This window comes from Coenobita brevimanus, chromosome 29 (genome assembly GCF_032717465.1).
Source record: "Coenobita brevimanus isolate Jiangsu-jjx chromosome 29, ASM3271746v2, whole genome shotgun sequence".
NCBI lineage: Eukaryota > Metazoa > Arthropoda > Malacostraca > Decapoda > Coenobitidae > Coenobita > Coenobita brevimanus.
This window is the reverse complement of record NC_136982.1, coordinates 22,885,315-22,911,919: the sequence shown is the minus strand read 5'-3', so window position 1 is coordinate 22,911,919 and position 26,605 is coordinate 22,885,315. Positions and strand designations below refer to the sequence as shown.

General features: G+C 40.0%; 1 protein-coding gene across 1 annotated transcript in view; it reads left to right on the top strand.

Moving 5' to 3' along the window:
* Positions 1-25,520, top strand: part of LOC145394984 (uncharacterized) — a 63,439-nt gene extending 37,919 nt beyond the window's left edge. The window contains exons 4-6 of the mRNA XM_080268733.1: positions 24,417-24,586; positions 24,621-24,764; positions 25,296-25,520. Coding sequence (XP_080124859.1) covers positions 24,417-24,586; positions 24,621-24,764; positions 25,296-25,520 — 539 coding nt within the window. The remainder of the gene's footprint in view (positions 1-24,416; positions 24,587-24,620; positions 24,765-25,295) is intronic.
* The last annotated feature ends 1,085 nt before the right edge of the window (positions 25,521-26,605 follow it).

Sequence of the window (26,605 nt, the reverse complement as noted above, 5' to 3'; positions counted from 1 at the left end):
GGGAAGTGCCTTTTACCTACCTCAGTGAACACAGAGTGGGTGTTTATCGTATGTACAGTGTTCATATATGTTTATATTACTATTATGAGAGAGTGGTTGGCATTTGGTACTGGTGTGTGGGGCGTAAAATAGTTATTTCACACCCCTCACTTCTAACGGCTCTCCCCGTCCTGTGAAAGTCAACGAAGTCATGAAACCTACATCAATGGAAAGCTGAAGGTTTGTACTTTCTAATGGTACCTTATTTTTTTCTCTAGCTTTATTCTGTGCAGAGTTATTAAGGTTTAAAGGTTTGTTTACATTTGGCTGAAACCCCCGCGGGAGAGGACAGTCAGACCAAAACAATACCCGCGGTTAAGGGGTTAAAAGGAGGAACAAGTTTAACATTTTTAGTCACATCAAAATCATCAGAGCTAGGTGATCCAGTTCCACCTTGTTTCATGCGATACTCATGGTCTGCCCGAATCCTAGCAAGTTCAATTTGTGCCTGTGCCTCCTGAATACGAGCCTGAGACTCAGCCTCCTTAGTCTCAGCCTCCTTAGCACGAGCCTGAAACTCAGCCTCCTTAGCACGAGCCTCCTGCAAGGCTAGTTGTAACTTAACTATTTCAATCTGCATTTGCTCATCTGGAGGAGTTACATTAAACAAGATTTCATTAATCATGTCAATTTGATCTTTAGAATGATGAGAGTGAACAGCAATTCCCAATTGTTGAGCAACAAGCTTAAGTTCATTCTTTGTTCTGTTTTCTACATCACACACTGTTTGCACATTTGAGAAAAAATCTTTAGCTTCATCAAGAGTAGTAATAGTAGACATCATGAATAAATCACAGTCACAAAATATCAAGCAATATCCTTATGATAATATCCTGAATATCCTGGTGAGGTCGCCAAATTTATGTTACGGAACAGAGAGAAATAATGAACACTTCAAGTGAGAATACTAAAATGACTACTGTCCCGTAAAGTTCCACTTTCAAAACAAAAGAATTAGGTAAAATTGCAAGGTAAAGTTTAATGCTCAAACTAATAACTAAACATTCAGGACTCATAAGGATAATGTAATGGCAAAAAACAAGTTAAATATATGGTTAACTGCAATAGCCTCTATTAACACGAAATTAGCAAGAGTAAATTTATCTAAGTCAGCCCCGATAAATGAGAAAACCGGATAATGCTCAGTTAATGCAAGCTATATTATTACATATACAAAATTTTATTAATAATGGCTGACATCAAAAACTCCACATGAATCACAAAAAACCTCACCAGGCCTACGAATTAACACCTTATGCTATACAGTACAAGAAAAAAATGTAATAACACTTATGCTCAAATTACACAGCAGCTAGATGGTTAGACTTCCTGAGCACTCACAAAAATAACAACTGTACAGGGGAGGACAGAGATGTGAACAAAATGATGAGTAGATCTAAGTGGCAATAATGCAGAGACTGAGCTCATTATATAGGGGCCGGCAGAGCTTGATACAACTTGTAAGAAGGACGCACAAATGAAGCCACAGGGAACAAAGAGTTGACACTCCTGCTCTGAACAACAGAAAGAACGACTTACTCTACTATAAGGGAGGAGAAGGGGGGAGTGAGGTAGAACACGGAAGCTTGGTCACTATGGAAGCCACGAGGCGAATCGTGATCAAACATGCAGCGTACTGTACGTTAGAATTATACAAAGGATGATGAAATCATAGGCTATGTAACAATATATATATATATATATATATATATATATATATATATATATATATATATATATATATATATATTGAACAACCATGGCGACATCACACAACCTTGTCGCACACCCACACCGATCGTGAACCATTTACTTAGATGCCCATTAACCCTTACACATGCTTCACTACCATCATCAAAACTCCTGACGGCACCTAGCAGCTTACCATCTACACCTCACATGCACAAAACTTTCCACATTCCTTCTCTTATATACATATACAGGATATATAGATATACATATAGATAGATAGATAAATAGATAGACAAACAGGTAGCTAGATAGATAGATGGAGAAATAATCAGATCTGAATAAATAACTTTTTGATATGGGGATTTTGTGATTGCTTTTTGTCCTTACTCCATATCTACTGTATAACAAACAAAAAGCTGGTAGTAGATGGTGACCACAATCCACTAACTTTATGCAGTGCTTCCTACATTTTCCTTCAACTTTTATCATTATTACTCGTTTTCTGCCCTCGTCTCATTCCACTTTTCTTACCTTCACTTTTTTTTACTCTACATTCCACTTCAAATAGCTCGACAGTGAATGACACGCTCAATGGTTTCCTGTAACCTAGGAAACCATTAACATTGCTGGATGGTAACCATATAACTGCATAACACGGTGATGTGAAGCCTACTATTCTGCCTCTTTTAACTGTATAGAGACGCAAACCACATTTTTCCCCACGTCTCACTATCGAGGCGCTATCTGTCACAATGGAGCGCTGGTTCCCTGCACGGGACTACCCTGATGGAGGAGAGACACTAGCTCACATTCAGTTGCAAGCTATTTTGTAAGCTAATTTCCCACCGTATCTAATTGGTGGTAAATTGAGTTGGGATGATGATAATAAACTGCTGAAAGCAGTTACTCTCCCTGGACTAAGAATGTTTATTCTTGTTCATGTGCATTTATTGTTTTTATAAAGAACTGTAGACTAAGGCAGGAGCAGCCAGGAACAAATCAAGTTGTAAATGGTAACATGACAATTGGTTTGATGAAACGATGTAATATAATTCGATTACTATGCCTGACCTAATATAATCAGTCAAATGCTGAGGATAGCCTCCGCTACCAGAACATTACACCTGAAATGCATTATACATTGTCCGGGCTGTATAGATAAGTAAAAATGCATTCCAAGTTTACCACTGCCTCACTCACCACTCGTCCTTTATGCTGTTTGCTTGACTTTTTTGAGGCTGGTTGGCCTCAGGCTTTGCGTATTATTATGACAGTTGAATGTAATGTGATAAGAATACTTAACCTTTTTCTCCTGGAAGTTTACTGACGAAGTACTGTAATTAAGAATTCATTCCGTTTATTATTTCTAATGCAACCCTAGCAGAGTGACAACTCACGGGACTTACATAATTCAGTTAATTATACGAAGCAAACTGCTCTAATTTTTAGATTCCGCTCTTCCTTTTTTCGTCCTCCTATCTTTCTTATATCTGCATCCTGCCCCTCCTCCTCCCTCCCTTGCCCTCTATGATACTCAAATCCCTCCTCCCTCCTACCCCTCTCCCTCCCCTTCCACTTAACTCTTTTCTCTCCTCCCTCCTTCCCTCCTCCCTTTCTCCCTCCTCCTCCTCCATACTCAACTACATTCTTCCGTCTCGCATCCTTGCTCTTCACCTAACCTCTCTCTCATCTTTATTCCTCCCCCCGTCCACCCTGTTTAGAGGACAAGGTCTTCCAGTTATAGCTCTTTCCTCATTGTCTTCTGTTTTAAAGTACTCCCAAGACTTCATTTACGATTCCGATAGGGGAACTACAGCATGAATCAGTTATCACAAGGAAATATTTTTACTACAGGGACCTCTTTCCACGATGGATTGGTTTTTCTTTCAGATTAAGTTTCCACAATACCCATTGGGCTTATTTTACCCACATAGTGGGATTTACCCATTCCCAATGGATCTATATTCAGCTATGGGGGGACCTCTTCTGTATTCTTTGTTGCCGTGTTTCCACATACTGTTATGGAGGAGGGAGGACATATTTTTTTCTTATGTAAGGAAGAAGAAACCAAAGGCTGGAAGCCTGCAAGATTGTTCTATCCAAGAAAAAACAGACACGATAACAGACCTAAATTCAAGAACCGTTCATTTTGAGATGCCGGGACGCACGGCGTTTGAAAGTCTGGAGGTAATAGGCAATAGGAAATACACACACGGGAAGACAGTTCCAGAGTTCAACTGTTGCATACATGATAGACTAGGACTAACGGTTGCATTATACAGCTGGACAGAAAATGGATGAGAGTTTGCTGCTGGACGCATGCTATGTGCCTGCTGTAGTGGTGGAGGGATGCAAGAAGACAGTTTAGAGGAGCAGTGACCATTGAAGCAGCGACAGAAGAAAGATAAAAATGCAAAAGTGCGGCAAAGAGACAGAGGTTTAAGGGAGAAAATAAGAGTAGTTAATGAGACGAAAAGCCTTTGATTTCACCTTGTTGAGATGAGCTGTATATGGGAGCCTTCCCATACATGAGAGTTGTATTCTACACAGGGGCGAATAACTGTATGAAGTAAACAACTGTGCAGGGGTGAAGAAGACACGGAGTCGGCATAGCACACCTAATATCTTAGAAGCAGATTTTACAAGAGAGGCAATACAATTTTTCCAAGATAAATACCGAGACAATAAAACCCCTAGTATGTTCAAAGATGATGCAGGATTGTTTTTCGATACTGTTATAAATTACAGGTTACTCCTGCGGAATATTCAGACTGGTTGAAAAATGTAAGAAATTAGATTTTAACCGTAAAAACAAGAAGGTTACTTTTACCCTCAATCAGAGATATGAGCCAGGCCAGACATTAGGTGTGCCATAGCCTCATCCCTTCTTTGTTGAAGAAGCTGCTGCGATGGACGCTGCAAGAAACAGACGGAAAAGGGAAGGGTGGATGGAGTGACAAGAATATGAATGGACAGGGTTACGTGTACTCTGTAGAAGGTCATTGACGAATAGAAGGAAAAGAGTTGGTGATAGAACAGAGCAACAAGAAACACCACTATTGATAGCCCTAGGAGAAGAATGATGGTCGTCGACAACAGCAGATGTAGAAAGTCCAGATAGGAAGCTAGAGATGAAGGCACAAATAAAATGATAGAACCCATAAGAGGACAGTTTGGAAATGAAAATTTATAGCAGACTTGATCGAAAGCCTTTCGCCTGTCAGGTGCAATGTCATAGCTTTCACCAAAGTCCCTAAAGGAGGATGACCAGGAGTCTGAAAGGAAGGTGGGAAGATCGCCAACGGAGCATCCTTGGCGGAACCCATACTGATGACTGGAACGAAAGTTATGACAGGAAAGATGCTTTAAAAATTGTTTGTTATGAATAGATGCAAAAACTTTATAAATACAGGAGGTTCAACGAACTCGACGATAGTTACTGGGCTGGGAATGGTCACCCTTCTTTGGGACAGGCTGACAGCAAACTTCCAACAAAAAGGAAAGGTACAAGTTGACAGACAAATGCAAGTGTTTACCTAGGCAGGTTGTAAGAAGAAGAGCACAGTTCTTCAGAATAGAAGAAAGGACCCCATCAGACCTATTTGCCTTGTTATTAATGACAGGGTTGTTGATTTTTTTATTTAAAAATCGGATTTTTAAATTTAAATCAGATTTTTTGTATTTAAATCGTATTTCTTTATTTCTTAAGTAACGAATATAAATATATGAATATACACCTTCATATTCTCTATACGTTAGTTTAACATACATTGAGTATTCTTGCATCATATTACATCATCTTACTGGTTACAACATGTTTGAACCTGTCCCAGGACTGACCCTGCAGCTAAACAGCCACTGGCCAGTGTTGCACTATCACTCTCTCTAACTTGATCACATCATGTTAAGGTCATGTCCTGACTGAGACGGTGTGTAGTATTTTGCCCTTAACCGCTCAGTAATAGCCCAATTGTCAGACAGATGAGATGTCATTCGCCACAAAATATAATACATCTGGTAGAAAAAGTGATCCAGTGCGGCAGTACTCTGAAAGGTTCCCCTCAAAATCTGGGAAAGGATGGAGAGCTAATTGCAAACAGTGCATACTCGAGTTACAGGGTCTAGTAGCAAGACTTAAATTGCACAGAGAGAAATGTCAGCAGCTTCAAATGGAAGTATCAGAAGAGGATGTGGATGATCCAGGTATGTAAATATGTTTGCAAAGTTAGTACAATAATTCTCTGAAAAAATCAATTACCTAATGCCAGTTTTGAAATATACTGCAGTTGGTGATACTTGTAATTTGTGCAGATACCCGTTTCATTGTGTGTACGTACAATATCATCACCCTAGGTCACTGGTTCTCAACCAATAGGCTATTGCCCAGTGGTAGGTCATGGGATGATTCGGTGGTGAACCACATTATATTGTTATACCTGGTATGCCAGAAATGTTGAAATGGCAAAAACAGGGAAACATAAAGTGCATGGTATTTTTAACAAGTGAAAGAATTTTGATTTATTTAAGGGTCATGACAGCACCTATAAATTTTTGTAGCACTATAACTTAAGTGTCTTTATCTCAGATTTTGGTTTGGCACTGGCAGCAGTGCACCAAGGGAATCTGTGAGTTTCAGAAATAGGCTATGCGTAAAAAATAATCAAGAACCACTGCTCTAGTTGAATTAGTTTCGATGCAAATTTAATTTTTTTCAAGCCCCACGAAAAAAAGAAGACAACAAGAATTATTTGCCACTTGAAAAGTTTTTTGCTTGGTAGTGGGGGGGGATTAGAGAAGCATATCTATCTATCTATCTATCTATCCACCTATCTATATAATCAATATGTTGTATTTTGCTGAGAAATCAATCAGTCAGCTAATATGATGTGTTTTCTGTTTATTTTCCCTTCCATATTGTTGTCCTGTAAAAATAAAACCTTGATTTAAATCAATGATTATTTTTTTTAATCACTTGATTTAACTCTTGATTTAAATCATACAGCCCTGATTAATGAGGTCAGTTATGGCTGAAAACGTATCAGTTGAAGATATATTAATGTCAGCCATGAGAATTCAGATTAGGGAAGTGATGGAGAAACAGCACCGGAAACTTTCTAGGTGGAATTGAAGGAGAAAGTCTGAGGTATCAGTTCTGCTTTATCAGTTGAAGTAACTGCTTCAGGGCCAATAGAGTTGGAAACAGGAGTGGGAGATGTTGAAGTATAGTTGTTAGAAAGGTTTATGGCAAGGTGCCAGAAGGAGCAAGAAGAGTGTCAGTTCGAGTTATAGAGTATTTAGTATGAATGATATCGCTTTTTGCAGAGTGAAGAATAGACTTACCACGATTCCATGCAGATACATAAGAGTGAAGAGGGTCCGGTGTGGAATAGCTTCAGCATCTTTGGAAGGCCTTCTTGTTATGGACAACATTAGAACAAGTGTGATTCAACCATTTTTTATTTTACATTAGTCACAAAATAAGAGAAAAGAATGTATGCTTCCATCCCTGAGAGAATAACCTCCATAATGCACAAGACACATATGGATGACTCTCGACCATGTAAACAATTATCATTCCAGGGAAAATCAAAGAAGTGCTGCCTGAGGGCCTCCCAATCAGTCGTTTTAAAGTGTCACAGCCACCGCTTCTTGGGAGGGTCCATAGGTCTCACTGGAGCAATAGAACAGGTCAAGGTGATAAGGTTGTGATTGGAGCAGCCCAGTGGGAGAAAAAATTAACAGTTTAAGCAGAAGGCTTAGATGTATTGAGAAAGTCAGGTGTGATGGAAATCTCTCCAGTGCAGTGAGGGATACGAGTAATGTATTGTACAAGATGCTCTTTGTCACTGAGGATAGAAATGATGTAGGCATGTTCACCAGGTGGGTCAGTGAAAGAGGAGGAGACCCAAAGGTGGTGGTGAACATTAAAATCACCTAGAACGGAGATTTCGGAGAATGGAGAAACAGATCCACGTGTTCGATCTTAGAAGTAAGATAGTCAAAGAATTTTTCAGTCAGCAGAATTAGGGGATAAATAAACAGCATGATTATATATAGTCAGAGAATGACAGGATAGTCGAGGCCAGAGGGTACAGAATTCTGAAGATTCAAATTCTGGACAATGAGAGCAAGATGTTTTGTACATATAAACATCAGCCACCACTGGCTTTGAAGGGAATGTAGAGAAAGTAGGAGGATACAGAGAAGGGTTTGCTATCAGTCACCTCAGACAGCTCAGTCTCAGTGTGGAAGAGAAGGTGAGGTTTTTGAGAAAGAGAGACAGCATTCAGCACTGGGAAAAATTAGAGGAAAGACCACTAATGTTTCAGAAATGAGGAAGTAAGTCAGACAATGGTTCCAAGCATCTCTCTTGGCCTTCACTGGGAGAGGAACAAATGGTGGGGACTTGTATGTTCTCTCCTCCCCCTACCCTACTGGGAACTCCGATGCTGGGTGTTGAGATGCAATTTTTTTTTTCTTAATTTAAAACAGGAAAGTTGTGTGCAGTGAGTATGTAGTTTGGTGCTGAACTGGGGAAGTTGCATAGGAGAGTATGCTGGCCTACTCTCAGTGTTACTGAAAAGCTGAAACACCTATTCCTCCAGCACCTACATACATCCCTCTAGTGAAACATTCTTATCCAGCTGTAATCCTACTACCCCTTCATGGGGCCTTTCCAGTTCTACAAGGAGCTATTTTCCCCGTACTTATATGTTCTGTATGTCCCAGCCGCAGCAGTACCAGTAAGAAACAGCATGTTACCACACACACACACACACACACACACACACACACACACACACACACACACACACACACACACTCAGTGGTTCACAACAACTTCAACAACACCCACTAGTCATCCTCTATGCTTGTTTTTCCCTGAGGAAGGCTAGTTCCAAGTCTTACGAATGACTGTTTGATGTTTGTCTGTATACTCATTCAGCAGTATGAACAGCGTGATACAGTGAAACTACGAGTATTATAATTATGCTTAATGTGTAACCGAATTATTCGTTCATTAATATTACTTGGCTGTTGGATAGGACATCATTGAATTCTAATGGCAATACATTCTTAACTAGCTACAATAAAGGGCGTATGTCAAGGTGACTGGCGTCTATATACAGTGCAAGCTGCTATTAGAACAACACAGTTCTACCTCTCATCCTGCCCCTTCATCGTCCCCAAAGCCTGCCCCCTCTCTCCCTCCCACCTTTTCTTTCCTTTCCCTCCGCCTAGTTTGCTTGCTTCATGTGACTATCTCAGCTCTTCCCAAAGAATTTTTTCAAATGCATTTTACATAGAGACATAAAAGTGTTGTACGGAATCAATCACTGACAATCATGTTGTTGTATGCTCCGGTATATTTTACACAGTCCTTAAGACAGAAAGAGTGTTTGTGTCTGACCATAGGCACAGACCCCTTATGACTTATAATTTTAATATTAATAGTGTGGACAAGTTTAATAAGTTAAATTACAATTTAGCATCAATTTGGTAAGTTGTTTGACCTGCCTGTCAACTCACTGGAGTACAAAACTATCCCTGCATGGTATAAGAGATAGCATGTTAGCAGAAATTCAAAGGATCTTTGAGGCTAATTCCTCCAAGAATACTGTTCGGCATGGTTACATTCAAGAACACACATGACGATAACCTGTAGCATTGATCATACAAGATGATTTCCCTTTCCCCCATACCACAGTACTGAACACAGCTCACCATCTCTGATCATATGCTCATGATAGTCCTTTACGATGTGTTATGAGTCCATATTATAATTACAAATCATAATAGATAGATAGATAAATAGATAGATAGACAGCTCCATGCAAGCCTGGGAAAGGGAAATGATCTTGCAAGTTAACTGAGGAAATGTTGACCATACACAGGAAGTAGCAAAGTCAGGGGATGATGTAGGTAGTGTGTCAGCGAGATAGCATGCGAACAAAGCCTAGTGACATACACACATACTCACACACAGGTTTCTGGAACTTTCCAACCACAGTGTAACACACGTGACACGACCCCTGTTTCACCAGAATTTAGGAAGCAGAGCTTAGAAGGAGAGAGGCGATAGAACCGACAGGTAGTTTTTTTTTTTTTTTATGTGTCCGACTCTTGGCATAGGCTTCACAGCCTGCTATCAAGGCCCAGCAGTCCTCCTACATACCATACACCTCTACATGTCACCACTTCGGCGCTAACACCCACCGTCCATACTGAATACATGCTAGGGCTGTCTCATACAGAACTGGTGTATTGGTATTAGCGGGGGTATTTTTACGACATGTCGGCGGGTCTTCTGGTAGATCAGTAAACCCTGATTTAATGAAATTCAAATCCTTAAACTGTTCCCTGCCCCAGCCGGGATTCGAACCTGGGCCCACTAGGATTGCAGGCCACCTCTCTACCGATTGAGCCACTGCCTCCCCCATGTCACCACTTCGGCGCTAACACCCACCGTCCATATTAAATACATGCTAGGGCTGTCTCATACAGAGAGAGTGAACAAGAAAGGGGGGCCCAACTAGACTTACTTATTATATTGTCTCTGTAAGACATACCCTGCTCAACTTAGATTTTCTCTGAAGGTAATAAATTAAGATCAACTCAATGTATTCATCTTTAATTCCTACCACAAGAAATCGAGAGTGACAACTAAACAACAAAACTTCTCTACAAGTTAATACAAAGTCTTTTATGACATATTGGTGGCAAGCGGAACTACGGACATCGTCTCTGAGTCAAAAGCGAATTTCTACAAAAGCAGGCGAGACTCTACAAGATTAGCTTCAGTTCTACAGTGAATTCCTACAAAATACAGCTTACAGTGCAAATAGCCTACAAGTCTACAAAACAACTCTATAATCTTCATGTAACTTCAAGCAGCAGCAAGAAGAATATAAAACAAAGCAAGTAAAGAAGAGGAAAGACCAAAGCAACAAGCACACAAACCCCCACCAGTCTCTCCCTCCTACCTCCATCGCTGACGCAGAGGTCAAGACACGCAGCAAAACACCAGAGCCACATTTATAACGCGTCTTACTCACCTTTCTTCACCCAGGTTACACATCGCTACTCAGTATTCACCACAGCTACCAGTGTGGGAAGCCGACGTCACCATGTACTGAGATGACATCACAACGCGAGTTTACTGACTTAGGGCCATGCCAAGCAACGTGTGACTGACACCAGGCACTTCTCACCCACTACTCATTACTCATTATTCACATAGCTCCTACTCATACTCACTTATTTCCACAGTATTGAGTTGGAAATTCGACGTTCTATGCTGAGCTTTGCCTGTGATTGCTGTTAACCACCACAAGCACCACGCCATAGAATTTCCTGAGTAATATCGTCCATCAACACAGCACTAGAATTATCGAGATCTTCAATCAACCTTGTATTTTTCTTTCGAGATCGACAGTTGCATCGACACGCCTCTACGATCTGTATCAAGTGGGTGAAATTATACTTACTCTTTTCTTCTCAGTGTTAAATTAGGTATATTCAACTCCTTTACTTATTTCTATATATACACTTATACACTCGCTGTCTATCATTTATTACAACTCATTTGCTCATCTATTTAGTTAGGACATAAAAACAAAAGCCGTATTTCATAACACCATATCTTAATGACAGGGATATTTTCGCCACCACCCACGTTAATACTGGATGAAACACAATTAGCTCCAACAAAAGATTCACAATTAGGAGAGCACCAAGGCAACACAATCATTATACAAACCTCACCACAAACAAAAAATCAAGAAACAAATACGTCAGTTCCAGATGATGAGTGGGAAACCCCCTCTGACGTAGCAAGTGAGGACTTTGTCGCTGACTTGCACACGTATGCCAATACACTTAACAGGGTTCACCGTTCCGGCCGAATATATTCCACCATTCCCTCACGCAACGATAAACAAGTCCAAGTTAAATTAATAGAGCAAACAGGGAAAATGAATCACGAAACAAATACCGCGGATCTAACATCCCCACATCATGTGTATGTTTACCATGAAGATAAAACTGCCCCAAAATTCTCTGGCAGAGAAAAAGATCGCATTGACGTCATTTCATTGGTCAGTCAGTGCGAACAAATGTTCATCAAGCACCACATACTGGATGAACAAGAGAAAACTGCCATTTTTTTATCTTGCATAAGCCAGGAAAGATGTACAGCAAGCAATTTATTGCGATCAGTCAAGCTCCTCAAGGCTAGGACTTATGATGAATTTAAAACTGAATTTTTGAAGAAATTTTCTGGAGGTATGAACTTCTTGCCAGGTATAATTCCAGAATTACATAAGATTGTAGAGCTTGTAAGGGAGCACACTACAAACCATGTGCTCAGTGAAATAACTGCTGATGTCTCCACAATCAAAAGAACATTGTTAGTTACTTTGGAAAACTCATATTGGATAACAGATGATGGAAAGATGTCCCCAGACCTCGTCGTGGACATCATTGGTTATGTAGCTGCCTTGTGTAAATTACCTGATAGGACCCTTAAGATCGCCAAGACGATCGCGTACACTCCAGGCATGTGCTTACTAGACTTAATGAACGAGGTAGAGATGCAGTGCAGTAAAGCAGGTATGGTCGACACACCCGCACATTCTAGTAGAATGAGAGTACCTGAGACAGTATCAGCTGTGAAAACATCTACACCGACTCCAAACAGAGAACAAAATCGATCGTGACCCGAAAGCAGGCAGAGCAAACAACCAAACGTGACGAGGTTTCGATCACAAACACCAGGCTACAGGCAGTTTCGTAAGTTTTCGCGCAGCCCGAGCAGGTCTCGCGCCATAAACAACACCACTTATGGGAAGTCACCTCGTAGGACACGGTCAAGAGATAGGTCCATTCTATGTCATTATTGTGCAAAACCAGGACACACAAGGTATGAATGCTTTATCAAAGCAAAAGAGGATAGACAAAAGACACAAGGATTTGGTCCTTACTGTAGGCATCATAGATACCAAGGGCACTGGACCAGTAACTGCAAAACAGTAGAAAAAATTGTGTCTATGTTCAAATCGGGGGAAGACCAAGTCATGACAAAAAACGAACAAACGTAAAGAAAAACAAGTCTAAAACTCACATAGGAGGCATGTTGGGAAATGAGTGTATCTTGATACCAGCTGTATGTGAGGATCAAAACGTTTCCTTATTATTAGATACAGGCTCTCCAGTGAACTTAATAACACATGAAGAAATAAATAGAATTCTTAGAAATAAGAAGAAAGTAACTTTTCTGGAAGAAGCTGATTTAGTTTTATATACGGTAGATGGAAAAAAAATTACAGTGAAAGGTATGATAAGGTTAAATATCAGTTTCACAGAGACTACAAGACCATTCTCTGCATTTTTCTATATCGTTGAAAACTTAGCAATTAAAGCTCATATGTTACTGGGCTTAAGATCCATCAGAGCAGAGAACATAACTATACTCCCACAAATGAATGGAATAGACATTGACAATGAATTCATAGAGGAAATACCATCAGAGCCCTCACCGTTTAGTAAAAGAGAACCAAAAAGAATTGGTAATATTAAAGGCTTAAACAAACATACACAAACAGATGAGTGTATAGATCCACTCCCACCACCAGCCCCATCCTCCAGAATTAGTGACCCTGATAACAGTACTGATTTATCAGTTTTTCCAGCCCATCTCACCAATGATTTAGTTATACCACCTAATTCCTACATGAAAGTTACCATAAAGAGCAAATTACGGAATAGTACTGTTCTTGTCTTAGAAGAATTATGTAAAGGGATTGTCAGTAGAAAACGCATTGTCAGATGAACGACGAAGGGCAAACTCAGATATTCATAATTAATCACATGAATGAGGAAGTTCAGTTGAAAAGGGGGACTTGCATAGTTAATATTGAAAAATGTCCGGCCCCTGTGAAGGAAATAGTTGTAGCTGGAGTGACAAGTGAGATAAAATCTACGGATAGTGAAAGCATAAAAGAGAATTTAATTCACTCAGGTGAATTTGATGAAGAAAATGATTTGTTAACCCTGCTGGAAACACACAGGGACACCGTAGCATTACCCGGAGAACAATTAGGGTGTACTAACCTGATTAATCACAAGATTAATGTGCACCCAGAAACACCATCAATTTTCATACCAGCTTACCGCATCCCACACTCCCAACATACACTTGCAAATCAGTATGTCGATGAAATGTTAAAACTTGGAATTATTGAGCCTTCAGTCTCCCCGTGGAATGCCCCATTATTCTTCGTGCCCAAACGAAATGGAGGAATGCGTGCGGTAGTAGATTACTGTAAACTAAACAATCACACAATCCCAGACAGATTTCCCATGCCATTGCTAAGCGACGTTCTACAGAATATTGGACCTGAGAATAACATATTCTCAACCATCGATCTTCTAAACGACTATTATCAGATACCGGTTTCAGAGGAGTCACGTAAATACACTGCCTTTTCCACAAACAGAGGCCATTACCAATATACAAGGATGCCGATGGGACTAAGGACAGCCCCAGGCACATTGCAGCGTCTTATGAATTATGTATTGTCCGGAATTTTAGGACAAGGAATATTTGTTTATCTTGACGATATTATAATCGCAACGAAGAATATTACGGATCATCTCAGGAAATTAGACTTACTCTTACAAAAGCTTAGTGATGCTGGTTTAAAAATTAAGCTTTCAAAATGCAAATTTTGCTTTAAGGAAATAAATTTCTTAGGCCACAAATTAAGTTCTAATGGTATTCACACCACTGATGACAAAATACAGGCAGTGAGAGATTTTCCTGAACCCACTACGACTGACGAAGTTAGACAATTTTTAGGTCTAGCTGGGTACTATAGGTCATTCGTACCACAATTCTCTCATATAGCCTTTTCTCTATTCCAACTACTCAAAAAAGATGCTATATTCCAATGGGAAGAACAAAAAAGGGCATTTAACAATCTACAAATTAAACTAACAAATGCACCTTGTTTAGCATATCCGGATTACACAAAATCATTTCTTATTTGTACAGACGCATCAGTTAAAGGACTAGGGGCTGTACTGATGCAGGAAGATAAAAGAGGAAAGATTCAACCAATTGCATTTGCCAGCAGCCAAACAAAAGGTGCAGAGAAAAATTATTGCACTACAGACTTAGAGGCACTTGCAGTGGTTTTTGCATTACAAAAGTTTCGAGATTTGGTATATGGTTACGAAATCCACTTATTCACCGACCATAAACTACTAGTGGGTATGTTTAAAGGAAAACTCCTTTCTGGGAGGAGAGCAAGATGGAAATGTACAGTTGAAAACTACAATGTACAAATTCATTATATACAAGGTAAAATGAACATAGTAGCTGACGCATTATCTAGGAACCCGAACACAATTCAGGTCGCGGCATTAGATCTCAAAGGAAATATCCCAAACCACGATGATATCGCAAAGGCACAAAGACTTGACCCAATATGGTCTAAAGTTATATACAAGTTAGAAAGTGGAGATGACATACAATTACCCAAACTGCATGTACCACTCGAACAATTCACAATGGTCAATAATACATTATACAAGAATAAATCTAAACAACCAAAACGCCAAAGAAATACTAACCGGTTGGTAGTACCTAATGACATGATACCCTAAGTATTACGAACGATACACGATAGCCCACATGCAGGACATCCTGGAAAGGATATATAAGACATTCAACCAAGCCCAGCTGTTATATTACTGGCCTTCATTACGAAAAGATATAAACAATCATATAGACAGATGCGAATCATGTGCAAAACACAAAGGATACTCAATCACACCTGCACCGATGGGTAATTACCCTGTACCACATCAACCATGGGACGTTGTCGCTGTTGATTTACTCAAGATGCCATTATCATACAATAATAACCTATACCTATTCGTAGCAACGGATCATTTTTCGCGTTGTCATTTTAGCTCCAATTAAAGATAAGACAGCAGAGACAGTAGCAAAGGCAATAACAGATAATGTAATATGTCGCTTTACTACCCCAAAGGTTCTAATACGTGATAATGGAGGAGAATTTAATTCTGAGATCTTACAAGAAATATGTAAACAATACAACATCAAAAGGGTTAACGTTTTAGCCTATCACCCAGCATCGAATGGGTTGGTAGAGAGACAAAACAAAAAAGTATTAGATGTGCTACGACACATTCTCAGTGAAAATTATGCAAGCTGGGATGATTGGATTCCCAGAGTAGAAGCCTCAATTAATGGATCTATAAATAAATCCATAGGTGACACACCACATTTCATTATATATGGGACAGATAAAAAACTACCATATGAGCTCCTAGAAGGTGACAGTCTGCCCATATACAATTACGATGATTACTCTAATCTCCGTTTACGTGAATTCCAGGACATACACGAAAGAGTCAAAAAACAATTAACGATGTCCAAGGAAGAAATGATGGAGGCAGTTAACAAGAAGGCAAGAGATTCACCTATCAGCTTAGGAGACATTGTTTATGGTATCATTCGTACGAGAGACAATAAATTATCCCCAAAAATTTGAGGGCCCATATACTGTAGAGTAATTAACATAAAAGCAAACTATCATCGACCACAGCATGACCATATTAGGAAATTAATAGATTTTTTTTTCGGTAGGTTACGATGAAGGGACTTATGCTATGGATTCTCCTCTACATAGCAAGTGGATATGCGCATTTAGACCCCCAACACATAGTACGACAAGGACTCCTCATAGCTCCAACGGCTACGACTTCAATCGTAAAAGACGTCATGAGTACTGAAATAAGTCTGGATTACTTGTATGAATTACCTTGATTATGTGTGTGTGGATGAAAGGATGAGAAGATGTGTAATGGATGCAAGAGCTCATAGAGGTTGGGGGAGTGGACTTTCTGACCACTACTTGGTGGTGACCAGAATTAGAATTCAAGTAAGATGGAGGAATAGAAGAAGGGAAAGACGAGAGGAAGGAGTAGTTGCAAGGAGAGTGGAAAGGTTACAAGAGGATGAGAAAAATGCAGAGTATAAGAGAGAAGTGGAGGAACGATTGGGCAAATATGAATTGGAGCAGATGGGAGACGTGGAAGGTGTGTGTAGGATAATTACAGAAGAAATATGTGCAGCATGTGATGTGGTGTGTGGAAGGAAGAGAAGACGGAGGGGGGTGCAAGGAACAGCGTGGTGGACTGAAGAGGTGAGACAGGCTGTGGCATAAAAGAAGGAAGCATACAATGAATGGATGAGAAATACGGGCGTGGAAGAAGTTGAGAGACGGAAGAGAGAGTTATATGTAGAAAGAAAGAGAGAGGTGAAAAGATTAGTAAGAGAGAGTAAGAAGAGAGTGGATGAGGAATTTGGAAGGAATTTGAGTGTAAAGTGGAGGGACTGTAAGAAAATGTTCTGGAAAGAGGTGAAAAGAGTAAGACAGGGTGGAAGTGAAGTTAGCAGGGAAGTGAAAGATAAAAATGGTAGATTACTAGTGGAGAAGGGAGAAAAAGTGAGCAGATGGAGAGAACACTTTAACCCGCCCCGTCCCGACCACATTTTGGCCACTGGTACCCCCCAATCCCGACCATTTTTCGACCCTTTTTTTTTTTTTTTTTGCTAAAACTTTCGCTTTTGGTGAGAAACATCGAAAATTCATAGGGAAATCGCTCACCTGAGGTTTAAAATACTCATTACAGGTAGGAGAGCCTCCTTACCTTACTGGATTTTCTATCAGGCTGGCACCAAAGAAAACGAGTTCTATGGGAGGATAACTATTTCACACCACTCATAAACGGTATTTATTTATTTACTGTTACGAATTTATATGTAGTACAAGAGTATATTGGTTTTCAAGCAGTAATATAGGCATTATAAGCATTGTTTCACTCACTAATACCTGACCTTTTTTTGCCACATTACCTGATCATCATTTCTAACTGTTTCTTCCTCAAATGCTATGTAAAGTTTGTCCTCCACATTGTCATTGATTGGGGAATCACTCTGGCCCTGAATTTCGTACCATGGCATGACATGGCTATACTGGCCAGGTCACTGATAACAGGTGAATTGCTGAGACAATGGCATGCAGGGGAGGGGGGAGGAGGTCATGCTGGGTAAGGCATTGTCTCTGCCTGGCATCTTGTTGAGGAAGGTGTCACGTGTATACGTACCAAAAATGACTCGCGAAAATTGAAAATTGTGGAAATTATGAACCTTGCAATTGCAGGACGTTGAAGTACGTCCCCTGGATTAGCTGTGACAAAACGTGAGGACGTGGAAGTACGTCCCCGGGACGCTGCGGGTTAAGGAATTGTTCAACATAGAGGATGGAAGTAATGCGAGTATAAATGGCTGGGGAATGGCTGGGAGGAGGGAGGTAAGAAGACAGGAAGAAATCAGTAGGATAGAAGTTGTGGAAGCAATGAAGAAAGTTAAATCGAGGAAAGCCCCAGGAATTGATGGAGTGTGAGGTGAAATGCTGAAGCATGGGGGAGAGATAGTAGCAGAATGGATGTGGAAGATGTGCATATTGGCCTGGGAGGAAGGTAGAGTCCCGGAGGATTGGAAGTCAGGTTAATTATTCGCTTGTACAAAGTAAAAGGGGAAAAAGAAGTGTGTGGTAATCATAGGGGCATTTGTCTTCTTAGTATAATAGGAAAAGTGTATGGTAGGATACTTACTGACAGAGTTAGAGAAAGAACAGAGAAATTAGTTGGAGAAGAACAGGGAGGCTTTAGGAAGGGAAGAGGTTGTGTAGATCAGATATTCATTCTTAGATCTTTAGTGGAAAAGTTTCTAGAGAAGGGAAAGAAGTTGTATGCGGCTTTCATGGATTTGGAGAAAGCATATGACAGGGTGGATAGACAAGGGTTGTGGAAAGTGTTAAGAATATATGGAGTAGATGGGAAGTTGTTGAATGCTGTGAAGTGTATGTACGATAGTGCGAAGGCTGCAGTGCGTGTGGATGGTGAACTAAGTGAATGTTTCTCTTTGAAAGTTGGGTTGAAACAGGGATGTGTCATGTCTCCATGGTTGTTCAATCTGTACATGGATGGGGTAATAAAAGAGGTACAAGGTAGGGTAGTGGATGTTGGAGTGGCCCTGGTGAGAGAGGATAGTGTTTGGAAACTCCCTGTACTGTTGTTTGCAGATGATACTGTGTTGTTGAGTGAAGACGAAGGGGAGCTGCAAGGCTTGGTGGATGAGTTTGGGAGAGAGTATAAGAAACGGAATCTAAAGGTGAATGTAGGGAGGAGTAAAGTGATGGTCTTTGAGAGAGGTGAAGTCAGTGAATGTACAGCGAGGTTGGATGGTGAGGAATTGGAAAATGTGAGTACGTTTAAGTACTTGGGTAGTGTGATGAGTAAGAATGGAGGTTTGGAGGGTGAAGTGCGTGAAAGGGTACAGCAGGGAAGAAAGGTTGCTGGTTCTTTGAAAGCAGTTATAAGAAACAGGGAAGTGAGCATGGAAGTGAAAAAGTTACAACATGACAGTATTGTGATACCAACTCAAACGTACGGAAGTGAAGCTTGGACGTTGTTGGAAGGACACAAGTCAAGAGTGAGAGCAGTGGAAATTAGTTATTTAAGAGGAGCCTGTGGAGTCACATGGAGAGACAGGCTGACGAATGAGGATATAAAGGAGCATTGTGGTGTGGATGTGGATGTGATAGGAAGCGTTATGAGGAACACACTGAGGTGGTTTGGCCATGTGGAGAGGATGGAGGGTGAAAGACTGACGAAGAGAGTGTATGTGAGTAAGGTGGAGGGGGGAAGAGGGAGGGGGAGGCCGAGGATGAGATGGAGGGATGGGGTGGAGAGGTATATGAGAGAGGGGGGTGTGAGTTGGGAGCAGGGCAGTGAGATGGCGGGGAACAGGGCGACTTGGAGGCGATTTGTTTGTGGCCACCCCAAACGGGACTGAGGCATCTGGCAATAGATAGGTAGAAATACCTTCTTATCTAGAAAATCTTGCAAATCCTATGCGAACCCTGGACTTCATGATAGGAAGCTATGTTTCACAAGCACATAACACAAAGGAAGTGAATGAAATAGTGAAGTTAGCGAAATGGAAAATAGAACAGGCAAAATCAACTATGCTCATCATGATCCAAGATCTCCCATCTTATGGAACGGAGGTATTGAGCGACAGGAACAACATCACACGTACTCGCCAAAAGCGCGGTTTGTTCGACCTTGGTGGCGCAGTTCTTGGGAACATCTTTGGATTGGCTACAGAGGAAGACCTTAAAGAAATAAACAACAAATTTAATAAAATAGCTCAGGGACTAACATACCAAGATAAATTCATCACAGGACAGAACTCAGCAATGAAGACAATTGTGAAAAATCTGAAAAAGGCAGAAAACATAGCTCTCGAAAGTGTAGATAAAATAAATGAAATGGAAGCTAACATAACACTTTTCCAACACTTCTCCATCATCACAGAACATATTGACACGATTCTACTACAATTAGACAACACTAGAGATCGTTACAGGGCACTTATGCAAGGAATTTCGAATGCTGGTGATGGCAAGATCACAACTGACTCCCAGTTCATGAGCTACGCCAGATAATTAGTCAAGGCATACATAAACATAAATTGAAGCCTTTGTTCCGAAATAGGGAATTCATGCAATATTATCCATATTTAGAAGCAACACTAACACCAACATCAGTAGTAGTTCATGTACCATTCATAACTGAAGACCTGTTCACAGTATACCAAATACACCCCTTCCCCTCTAAAAATAACAACACTTTGGTCATCATCAACATCAACACAGACACCGAACTCATCATGGTCTCCAAGAGATGGAACACTGTCACTTTCGCAAGTGAATCAACGATTGAACGAAAGTGCCGCACATCCTTACATGCTGTTCATCTTTGTCCAGCGTGCATTTTCACGTTTCAGCCTACTGATACAGTCCCTTGTGAAATGGCTATCATCAGAAATGACAATATTCATAATCATTGCAACTTCACTTTTGCTCCAGATAAACTTGTACACCATCAACGCATCGGACACTCACCGTTTTTTTATTTCACTCATAACACATCAGTTTACATAGTCTGTCCAGATATACCACCATCTCATACTTCAGCCTCAGGATTATACATAGCACCAGACTACTGTGCGGTATTTACACCAGGCATGTCTACTTTATCCACCATCAATCACTACGCCATCCTCAATCATACACACAAACATTTCCACCCACTGCCTGATATGGACTTAAACATGAGCACAAGTATTAAGTTGACGTCACCTAAGTTTGAAACTATGCAGCTGATCAGTGAAATAATGAAGCCCTGGGAAGATTTGGGTTTGAGTATGTTCAAACCATATTATGTGTATAGCCCAGCACCTACTGTCTTTATAATCTTCTGCGTTGTATTTGCAGTACTGCTGTTCGCAGTGCACAGAATGCATGCAAGAATTGCAAATTTGGAGTCAGTATTTAGTGGGGGGAGAGTTAACATCCAAGTTAACCCCCCTGAATGAATTGTATATAGTATTATATATATATATATATATATATATATATATATATACAAAGAAGAATGACCTATGATACAGAAGTATGGCATAGCAGTACCATTATCTTTAAATGAAATATTAATAATGTGGTAGGTCTCCATATTATAATTGCAAATCATACTAGATAGATAGATAAATAGATAGATAGAGAGACAGATAGAAGCAGGAAGTCAAATGATGAGAAGGTGTTGTGTTTGCGAGAAGCGAGCAGCGCTAAACGCTTACACGGAGGAAAGCTGACGACAGCGGCCAGTAAGGAGATGATTCAGTTAGCTGTCAGCAGTCCTCTCGTGAGAAGGTTCTGTTGCCATGAGGAAGGTGCGGGACACACACACCCTACTACACGAGATTTCAGGAAAGAGAGTTTAGAAGGAGACAAGCGACCCTATAGAGAGGTCGAGACGGAGATTAGCTTTAGAACAGAGAGAGAGAGAGATAGCGAGACAGGGAGGTAGCTACCCAGGACTTATACTATTATACCTGTTTAATATTTCCAAGACAAATAAAAATAGTCCCATACTATTCTTTACCTCTCCCGTCACTACATGACATCTGGTGGGGAAACTACTACAAGATATAAAAGCCGTTCGACCACAAGTCTAAAATATACTTCTCTACAATTAACTACAAAGTCTTTATGACAAAGTAAGAAAGAAAAAAAGAGAAATAGAGTAAGATCACATAACAAACAAATGAAAATAAGTGTAAGTGTTACTACATAAGTCAAAATACCACGTAAACTACAAACAAAAAAGCAAATTGTTGTCTCCACATACAAGTGGCACGACACATCATCACTATTATCGACCGCAGCATATGTTAGGACTGCAGTTATTACAATTATGTTACTCCATATTATAATTATGTAACGACAAACGATTGCATTATGTTACACTTTGCCAATTATGTAACAGTTGCATTAACAAGATGTAACTTTTATGTAACTTTAACTACAATTATGTACCTACAAACGATATGTAACAATTATGTAACGACAAAACAGTTGCATTAACAAGATGTAACTTTTATGTAACTTTAACTACAATTATAAGGCCAAGACACATATGTAATAGTTGCATTAACAAAATGTAACTACAATTATAAGGCCAACACAATTATGTAGTACCACAATGTTAGTACAATATTATAAGTCATACAATTATAGCACAATTCTATATTACCAGTATCATCATACAAGTTAGATGAAATATTAGACATTACTAAAGTGATAACTCAAATATGTAATGTATAACTTAGCAGTATTACCATTGCACAATTATATTGCATTTATTCAAATATGTATACAACTTATTTAAAATGTAATATTACTGAATAATCACTATTTACTATGAATAATATATGTATACAATATTCATACAATTATGTTACTTTACAATATTATGTATTTCACTTAATTAGCTTATAAGTTCATTATAATGTGTATGTAGTATATATTAATATGTTATAACTATTAAATGTCGATGGTACGCCATTTTTGCGCGGCAGAGCAATGTGGTAGGTCTCCATATTATAATTGCAAATCATACTAGATAGATAGATAAATAGATAGATAGAGAGACAGATAGAAGCAGGAAGTCAAATGATGAGAAGGTGTTGTGTTTGCGAGAAGCGAGCAGCGCTAAACGCTTACACGGAGGAAAGCTGACGACAGCGGCCAGTAAGGAGATGATTCAGTTAGCTGTCAGCAGTCCTCTCGTGAGAAGGTTCTGTTGCCATGAGGAAGGTGCGGGACACACACACCCTACTACACGAGATTTCAGGAAAGAGAGTTTAGAAGGAGACAAGCGACCCTATAGAGAGGTCGAGACGGAGATTAGCTTGAGAACAGAGAGAGAGAGAGAGATAGCGAGACAGGGAGGTAGCTACCCAGGACTTATACTATTATACCTGTTTAATATTTCCAAGACAAATAAAGATAGTCCCATACTATTCTTTACCTCTCCCGTCACTACATGACATCTGGTGGGGAAACTACTACAAGATATAAAAGCCGCTCGACCACAAGTCTAACATATACTTCTCTACAATTAACTACAAAGTCTTTATGACATTTGGTGGCAGCGGTGGGATACGAACCCACGCCTATTTTTTTCTTGCATGTATGCATTTCACTACAATAACACATGTACATACTGTATTACAATTAAATAGTTTACCTTCAGTGCATTTATTCAAATATGTATACAACTTGTTTAAAATGTAATATTACTGAATCATTGCAATTTACTATGAATATTATATGTATACAATATTATAATCAATATTATGTACTAATAGATTAGCATATGTCAATGATGATTGCTGTCGGAGGACCTTCAGCGGCGTGGCTGAGCAATGTTATGAGTCCATATTATAATTACAAATCATAATAGATAGATAGATAAATAGATAGATAGACAGCTCCATGCAAGCCTGGGAAAGGGAAATGATCTTGCAAGTTAACTGAGGAAATGTTGACCATACACAGGAAGTAGCAAAGTCAGGGGATGATGTAGGTAGTGTGTCAGCGAGATAGCATGCGAACAATGCCTATGGTCAGACTCAAATATGAAGTCCGTTTGGGTGGGGCCCGAGAGGGGATTTCCCTCTCTACAGCTCTGCCGCATCAACCCCAGTACCTATCTCTCTCTCTGTCATACGTCAGCTATTTACTATTTGAAATTGTATATTAAATATTCTGTACTTATTAAATATATTAAATAAGGCTATATAGTGCTATGAATATGTCTCTTTTTAGGATAATAACAATGATTTGTATAAATTCCACACCACGTGACAACGTCACTTTCCGACGTTGCCAGAGGTCAAGGACACCCACCTCAGACTACAGGTGACCGGTCACTTCCTCCCTGATCCCCACCCACGATGGCAGCTACTCCGACTCGCTCTCATGTGCTCCACAGTCGGGAGAAAGAACTTATTTACAATGTGAACAAGTATTTTTTAGAAGAAAAGGCTATTGGAGACTTTACAATTCCACCTTCAGGAGCAGTTGCTCGCACTGCCAAAGCTACCAACGTTAGTGAAAAAACAGTCCAAAGAATCTGCTCTAAATTTAATAAAGCTTGTGTTACACAAATGTCACCAGAACAGCCTGTATTCTCGTCACCAACAAAGAAGCGCAGTGCAACTGTAACGAATCTCGACGATTTCGACAAGCGTGTTGTCAGAAGAACTATCCTGGGATTCTATGAAAGGCATGAAATTCCTACATTGCACAAGATTTACGAAGAACTCAAGGAAAACATATCTTTCAACGTAAGCAACGAGTTTTTGCACGATTCTCTTGCAGATGGGCTTCAAATTTGCAAAAGTTGATGGCCGAAAGTTCCTTATGGAAAGGAGCGATGTGGCAGCACCTCGGACCAGATTTTTGAGAGAAATTCGGCAGGTCAAAGTGTTTTCCCAGAACATTGTGTATCTTGACGAAACATGGGTAAATCAAAATTATACAGTTGGAAAATGCTGGACTGACCCTGCATCCCCACAAGCCACTGGAATACAGCAACCGACTGGAAAAGGAAGTCGTTTAATTATTGTGCATGCTGGAACGAGAAATGGCTTTGTTAACAATGCTGAGCTGATATTTCAAGCAAAAAACTATGGGGACTACCATAAGCAGATGAATTCAACACTTTTTGAAGACTGGTTCAGGAATCAACTAATACCAAACATTTCACCAAACTCCGTAATTGTTATGGATAACGCTTCCTATCATTCAGTCCAACTTGAAAAAAAAAAAAAAAACTCGTCCTGGAGAAAATCGGATATAAGGGACTGGCTTATAAAGAAGGGAGTACAGCCCAGCGACGATCTATTAAAACACGAGCTGTATGAACTTGCAAAGAAGTTTGATACTGGCACAAAGTATGTAATTGACACAATTGCTGAAGAAGCAGGGCATCGGGTCATAAGATTACCATCGTACCATTGTCAGTACAACCCTATTGAGCTCATTTGGGCTCAGGTGAAGACCTATATAGCCAAGGCAAACACCTTCAAAATAGTTGATCTTAAACGTCTTGCCATAGAAGCTTTGAATCATGTAACACCGAGTAACTGGATGAAAGCAGTGCAGCATGCTGAACAACAGCAAGAAGAAGATTCACAGCAAGACGTAGCAGTCGACCATTTCGTGGATTCATTCTTAATCAACATATCAGAAAGCTCGGATGATGAATTGTCTGATTAAAGATCAGAGAGAGGACTTATGCCTACAGGGGAAACCTCTATAAAAAAAAACGCGCCAAGACTTTTACCTCAGTGGTGGTGTGGAAAAAAGGTTGAAACAATATAGAAGAAAACAAAACCAATAAATATATAAAAACTTTCTCAATCAACTGAGAGAGAGAGAGAGAGAGAGAGAGAGAGAGAGAGAGAGGAGGTTTGGCAGAGCTGTAGAGAGGGAAATCCCCGCCCGGGCCCCATCCAAACGGACTTCATATTTGAGTCTGACCATAGTGACATACATACTCACACACAGGTTTCTGGAACTTTCCAACCACAGTGTAACACACGTGACACGACCCCTGTTTCACCAGAATTTAGGAAGCAGAGCTCAGAAGGAGAGAGGCGATAGAACCGACAGGTAGTGGAGAGAGTGAACAGAAAGAGGGGCCCAACTAGACTTACTTATTATATTGTCTCTGTAAGACATACCCTGCTCAACTTAGATTTTCTCTGAAGATAATAAATTAAGATCAACTTACTGTATTCATCTTTAATTCCTACTACAAGAAATCGAGAGTGACAACTAAACAACAAAACTTCTGTACAAGTTACTACAAAGTCTTTTATGACCGATGTACTCCCATATACACATGAAAGCTTGAATGAAATATTACTTTGCTCGACGTGTGCAAATCTGTGCATGCCTATGTGTGTGTGTGTGTGTGTGTGTGTGTGTGTGTGTGTGTGAGCATTTGTATGTGTGTGTGTGTATGTGAGCATGCCCTTGCGCGCGTGAATGTGTGTGTGCGTGTGTGTGTGTGTGTGTGTGTGTGTGTGTGTGTGTGTGTGTGTGTGTGTGTGTGTGTGTGTGTGTGTCTGCCAGTTCCAGCATGTAACTACCACTTATTATATAAATATTTAATCATAATCATTATAATGTATCTGTTCATTCATTATTTCATCATACGATGTGGCAACTCTGTACGGTGACACCAGCTAGTTACAGAGCAACAACCCCGCGATCTACCACGCTCTGTTCACCAGGGCAGACTATTACTGACTTTCATCGGGGCAGGCTGTCATTTTATGCTATCCTTGTTGAGTCCT